Raw genomic sequence first — 6,254 nt, forward strand, 5'->3', positions numbered from 1 at the left:
CGGCTTCTCCCTCCCTCCCTCTCTTTGCTCCGTTCCCAGAGGCGCCTCGCGGTTCCTAAGACCCGGATTGGATTTCCGCTTCTCTGAGGGGAAGGGTCTCGGTTTCCACCTCCCGATCTGTGCGCGTCACCGAATTCTGTCCCACCCCCACCCCTACCCCTGTGTTTACTAAACCGTTGTTGAGAGGAGGGGTCCAGGGATGACGCAGGACCACAGCTTGAAATCCTGACGGCCTCCTCGGAGCTAGTGGTCGGGTGGGGGGGCAGAAACGGGGACCCCCGAGCCCAAAGAGAACAAAAAATTTGTTTTTATTCTTTAATTAGTAAAAAATGGTACACATGGACGCTCAGAAAAATATTTACAGTTTCCTTTTGTAGCTCCTCGGGGTTGGGAGGGGGGAAATAAAACCCAAAAAAAATAATAATAATAATTTTGGATCAGCCCGTCTTCTCGAACACTGCAGGATCCCTGCTCGTTGATTCGCAACCTTCAGCTCCGGCCATCAAGTCACTGTCAAGACACGAAAGGGAAGGACTGTTGTTTGTCTCCGGCGCACCTCACCCGCTTCAGGAACGCCCCACACCCGCCCACAGAGCGCTGCGGTCCCGCCTGTAAAGGAAACATGACTGGCGACCTGCACGCAGCAAGATCCCAGGCAACAGAGATCTCTGTTTCTCCTGGCTACTGGTGCTGACTCGCAACCCCATCCGTCACCACTGACATAAAGCGGTAGCGGCGCTCATTAGGAATGCTCGGCTGAGCTCCAGACCTCCCTCCCTGCACCCACCCACCCGAAATGCAGAGGGACAGCAGTGTGTACTGTCTATAAGAGACACTGCAGCAAATCGCGGGGGGGGGGGGGGGTGGGTGAGATACAACCCCCAATCCCGACTGGGAATGACAATGGGCTGTTCCTTCAGTGTGACCGGGGTCAGAATCCTGGAACTCCCTCCCTAATGAGGCACAGTGCGGGGTCTCCCTACACCACATGTAGGGGAGGTGAGGGGCAGTCAGGGACACCCACATCCATGTTAAGGATGTTCAGACCTAGTAAATATAGGTCCCCAGGTGGCTGTGTGATCACTGTGACAATCCCAATGGCGCGGGACCAGACCATACACAGTTAGCTGCCCCATGACAGGAACATGAACCACCATGTCACGGCTGACTGAGGTGGGGTGGGATCAAGCGAACTGCAGTCAGGGAAATCTTACCGACACAGTGATGATATTCCAATCAAAAATCTCTGGTCTACTGGAAGAGAGAGAGGGAAAAAAAGAGACGCAAGTGAGTTTTCACTCATACAAAGTGGGGTTTGGGAGATGATTCTGAGAGAGTGTCGTCAAGTGGTTACCTTGGAGGGGGGGCCAATTCCTGGCTCTTTACGCCCCAGTCTCGTGCCCTCTTTCCAGCCCATCGCCTGCATCATTCGGTTCCCGATGCCGTGACTCGTATTGTCGTACCTAAAGGGTGGGAAGAGAGAAGAGGAAGATTCCAGTGATCACCTCAGTGACTCCAAGCCACCGCTGGCCGCTACACAAGCCCCCGGCCTCAGTGCCCCGCAACAAAACTCTGCGTCACTTACGCGGCTTGTGTCCTTTTCCGCTTGGGTTCGACGGTATCCGACATTCCCAGTTTTCCCCGCCTCTCCGTTACTCTGAACTTGAACTACGGGCAAAACAGAAAACGAAAACACACAGTTTATTAATGCAACGACTTTCAGGGAAAGTAAAAGCTCTAGACTTTTCTATCACGGTCAGGCAGTTTGTTGGTCTCTGTGCCATGGGAAGGGTATTATTGAAACTGGAGAGAGTTTCAGGAAAGATTTACGAAGATGTTTTCGGGAATGGAGGGTTTGAGTTATAAGGAGAGGCTGGGACTTTGTTCACTGGAGCGTAGGAGGTTAAGGGGTGACCTTATAGAGGCTTATAAAATCATGAGAGGTACAGATAAGGTGGATGGCAGGTGTCCTTTTCCCCTATAAGACCATAAGACGTTGGGCCAAAGGAGCAGAATTTAGGCCATCGAGTCCGCTCTGCCATTCAATCATGGCTGATAAGTTCCTCAACCCCATTCTCCCACTTTCTCCCCATAAACCATGATCCCCTTGATAATCAAGAAGCCATCTCTATCTAGCATGGGGGATTCCAAGACTGGGAGGCATATTTTTAAGGTGAGATGAGAAAGGTTTAACAAAAGACACAAGGGGCAATTTTTTTTACACAGTGAGTAGTTCGTATGTGGGATGAACTTCCAGAGGAAGTGGTGGATGTGGGTACAGTTACATTTCAAAGACATTTGGATAAGTACACGAGCCTGGAGCAGGCAGGTGGGACGAGTTTAGTTTGGGATTATGTTGGGCATGGACTGGTTGGGCCGAAGGGTCTGTTTCCGTGCTGTGTGACTTTACGATCGCAGTCCTCTTCCTCAGTTTGTGCCAAAGTAACGACCTGCAGACGGGAGGGTGTGGAAAAAGGGACAGGACCAGGGTCTGGCTGTGATGCCCTCCACGGTCAAACAAACCGCCTCATGACGACCAGAGGGAACTGCCAGAAACCCCCACTCCCGGGTGAGTGGGCAACCTCTGGAGGAGCTGGATAAAGTGGCTGGAAAGTGGGGACAAAGACTGTGAGCAACAGCCCCGGCTGTTTCACCTACATGTCCGCGCCCGTATGACACTGGGACCACACTGTGCACAGTTCCAGTCTCCAGGTTATAAAAATGGTACACAGGCACTGTAGGAGGTGCAAGACTCACCAGGATGGCCCCATCTCACCTCCCGCTATCACCCTGTCTTCCTATTTATTTCCACCTCACATGTTTAATCAGTCCCACCCTTCCCCAAATAAACACACTGACACAGTTCACGGCCCTCTGCACTAACCGAGGTCTGGTACAAGTTTTAACCTCCTTTTCCCGCCCGGAGAAAAACCTGTGCAGCAATGTAATTTTTCTGTCACCCACCTCTCTCTCACTCTTCTCCAGAGCTTCCAGTTCAGACTCTGAAAGCTTCGACCGTCTGTGGATTTCCAGGTTTTGCTGAAAGATTAAGACAAATTTCACTGCCCGCACTCCTCACTGCAACCGGCCACCGATCACAACCACTCTCGCCCCAGTCACATCACCCTGCCTGGTAAAGTGTTTGATCACTCTGAGCCACCGGAGATCAGTGTGAACAACAGGGACAACTGAGACCCTTTCCTGAGCAGGGTGAGGGATTTATCGCCTTGTGTGCGTTTCCCACCCCTCCCCCCCGCCCCGCCCCCAGACAGAGTTCTGGGAATCTGATCCCAGCGACACTGAAGGAACGGTTGATTTTGTTCCCAGTTGGGGTGGTGTGAGGGTGTGGGGTTTTCTGTCCGTCCTGTTTTAGGTATCACGGTATTGGCCCACGCCCCACGTGAGACATTAAGCTGCAGGACAAGAGGGGGGTTGGGCTTGGCAGAGGACAAGCCAGGCTTTCAATAGCTCCGAGTGACGTTGCAGGGAGAGGAACGAGCCATTACTCCCAGGCCGTGGGGGGGGGTTCACGTTACCTTGTGCAGTTCTGAGAGCTGCTGGTGTCGGATGAGGGCCTCCTTGCTGGGGAACTGTCTCCTGCATAGCAGGCAGGCCAGCTTCTGCCAGTCGGTCAGCTTCTCTTCCTGATCCTCCTCCTGGTCCTCCTCGCTGTCGCTCTCTCCGCTGTAGGCCGCCACCAGGCCTCGCAGTGGGCTCGCCTTCTGCAGCCAGGCAAAGCAGAGGACAGAACGTTACCTCGGCCCGTGGAACACGAGACGCAGGATTCAGTCTTATTTAACATCATTTCGTCGGGAGCTGGGGTTTGTGCTACTAGCCTGTGGGTTTTGGAGTGGATGGTGAACAGCTAGGTATTTCTGTAGCCATGGTGACAGCTTCTTTAGAGGCAGTCTTCGAGAACTAGTTCTAACAGGGATACGTTTACATGCGGTCAGACAGAGCAAGCAGGTGCACATTAGGTTTCCAGTTGAGGTGGTGGGAAATTTATTCTATTTTATTTTTTTTTCTTTTGATTGACGGAAACATCTATAACTGGGGGAAGTAGGCTTTGGGTGTTTCTGCTGAACTGGCTGTGCAAAAGAAATAGTTGTTCCTATGAAACGGTTTTGAGATGTTAAGAAATAGGTTACTCAATGTACGGACCAGACCAGAAGTGTTTAGTTTAAGCTCAGTTGTATGAAGAATCAAAGTAGAGACTCTCATGTTTAAAACCAAGAACTGAACTTTGTGCGCTATAGAAGAGTATCGTAACAGTGTGCTGTCAGGATCATGTCTTACTGTGTGTTTCAAAAATCCTCAAACGCATGTTATACATGAATGATTGTTCTATTTTAAATTAGATTGTTCTAGTTAATCCTCATTTCTTTTAAGCAATAAACCTGTTTTATTGTTAAGACTGAGTGTGCGGCGTTGTGTACATATGTTTCAGTGAAAGATCGGGTGGGTGGGTGGGGGAAGCAAACAAGGGAGGAATGAATGGGGGGGCCAGGGAGACAGTGAGTGAGGGAGGGAAGGAGCAAGGGAGGGGCTGGGATGAGGGAGGGGTGGAGGGAGAGGGCGAACGAGGGAGGGAAGGAGGCAGCAGTGGGCAAGTGAGAGGGCAGGGGCGATGGAAAGGTGAGGATGGAGAGGTGAGGTTGGGAGGGGGATTGAGGACAAAGGCTGAAGCTGCTATCCACTCCCTGTTGCTACTACAGGGTCCTTCACATGCTCGAGGAAAGTCGGGGGTGAGGGGGAATGTTGGAGGTGGATTTAAGGTGATCCTGCAGAAAGGTGGGTGCACACTTTTATCCCTGGTTTCGTACCAATCGATTATCCTCATCTTTCACCTTGTCAGTGGTGCGTTTCAGGTGCTCCATCATGACATGCTGCCTCTCTGCGAGGGTGCTCTGAAAGGAATGAGAGTTTCAGTCAATCAGGAAAGCGAGGGCCTCAAGGAGGTGATGCTGCGGTGAAGCCCAGGCTGCCCCCCCAAGCCACTGGGGAGTGAGCTGCTGACTGGATGCCCCCTCACTGCAGCATTTCGTTCCCCTGCCACCCCTTAGGCCCCATGGTCACTTACTGCTGACCCAGGAAAATGCCCACTGGCGCTATTCCACTACTGAGGTCATCTCACCAGGGTTAGGGGTATACACGCAGGGAGGGTGACATGTGGTGGTGGTGGTGGTGGTGGTGGGGGGGAAGAGGGGGAGTGAGGGATACACGCGGGGAGGGTGACATGTGGTGGTGGTGGTGGTGGGGGGAAGAGGGGGAGTGAGGGATACACGCGGGGAGGGTGACATGCAGGGTGGGTGACACACGGCGGGGGGGGGGGGGGGGGGTTAGGGGTAAGTGCGGGGATGCTGACAGACGGAGGGAATGAGGACAGCTGAGTGAGTTTCCCTGCCTTATGAGGCCCGGAGTGGGTGAGAGAGAAGCAGTGTTGTACCCTCCCGCTCCTTGCCTGTACCTTCTTCTCCAGCATGGCGTAGCCAGCATCAGCTGAGGCAGACTCTCGCCGATCATCGTCCCGTAAGTAGCTGAGCGGCTGGAAACTGTTCTTGAAGTTCTCCTTCTGTTTGTTCATACTCTTGGCCCAGCGTTCCATGTCTTTGGCAATCTGTAATGGCAGAGATACCCACTCAGAATGGATCGGCTGGGAACCATCAGTGTCGCACCCTGCTGGGGGGTCAGGGTACAACTTACTGCCTTCCCCACCCGCTTCTCCACCAGAAACCACTGAAATCCAGTCCAAGGCTGCTTGCTGAGCTAGGCCCCACCCTCTAAACCCAACTCCTTTAAACACTTCAATATAACAGGTGGATGGGGTGTTGGAACCCTCCTCCTCGAGCCTGTTACACAGGAACAGGAGGCCATTCAGCCCCTCCCCCTCCTCCTCAAGCCTGTTACACAGGAACAGGAAGCCATTCAGCCCTCCTCGAGTCTGGTATATTGGTAGGTCCAGGCTGATATTGTCCTGCTTAGTCCCCACTGCTCATCAAAACACTACCAACATCAGCTCTGAAAAGACCACCCAACACCCCAGCCCCACAGCCTTGACGACATTTCTAGTGGATATGTGCGCATGCGTAAATGTACGTATGGGAGAGAGAAGGGGGCGGGGAGAGAGAGAGAGAGAAGGGGGAGGAGTGAGAGAGAGAGAGAGAGAGAGAGAGAGAGAGACGGAGGGGGAAGGGGGGGTTAAGAGAGACATAGAGAGAGAGAGAGAGAGGGAGAGGGAGAGGGGAGACACAGGC

General features: G+C 52.9%; 2 protein-coding genes across 20 annotated transcripts in view; one reads left to right on the forward strand and one right to left on the reverse strand.

Annotated features, from left to right (window-relative positions):
- LOC125487743 overlaps window positions 1-694 on the forward strand; it is a 7,550-nt gene extending 6,856 nt beyond the window's left edge. Inside the window, exon 4 of the mRNA XM_048619934.1 lies at window positions 442-694. Within this exon, the coding sequence (XP_048475891.1) occupies window positions 442-694 (253 nt within the window). The remainder of the gene's footprint in view (window positions 1-441) is intronic.
- Window positions 302-6,254, reverse strand: part of LOC109926536 (RNA-binding protein 10-like) — a 34,282-nt gene continuing 28,329 nt past the window's right edge. For 7 of the 19 annotated variants that reach the window (XM_048619848.1, XM_048619846.1, XM_048619841.1 and 4 more), the window contains exons 19-26: window positions 5,468-5,617; window positions 4,824-4,907; window positions 3,537-3,722; window positions 2,965-3,039; window positions 1,586-1,668; window positions 1,355-1,463; window positions 1,215-1,251; window positions 302-510 (exon numbers count right to left, since the gene is read on the reverse strand). In XM_048619848.1, coding sequence (XP_048475805.1) covers window positions 1,237-1,251; window positions 1,355-1,463; window positions 1,586-1,668; window positions 2,965-3,039; window positions 3,537-3,722; window positions 4,824-4,907; window positions 5,468-5,617 — 702 coding nt within the window. In that variant the 3' untranslated portion in view covers window positions 302-510; window positions 1,215-1,236. Of the gene's footprint in view, window positions 511-1,214; window positions 1,255-1,354; window positions 1,464-1,585; window positions 1,669-2,964; window positions 3,040-3,536; window positions 3,723-4,823; window positions 4,908-5,467; window positions 5,618-6,254 lie in introns of all 19 variants that reach the window. The other 12 variants (XM_048619855.1, XM_048619854.1, XM_048619856.1 and 9 more) reach the window with 5 other exon arrangements.

Source organism: Rhincodon typus, chromosome 44, assembly GCF_021869965.1.
Source record: "Rhincodon typus isolate 14 chromosome 44, sRhiTyp1.1, whole genome shotgun sequence".
Taxonomy (NCBI): Eukaryota; Metazoa; Chordata; class Chondrichthyes; order Orectolobiformes; family Rhincodontidae; genus Rhincodon; species Rhincodon typus.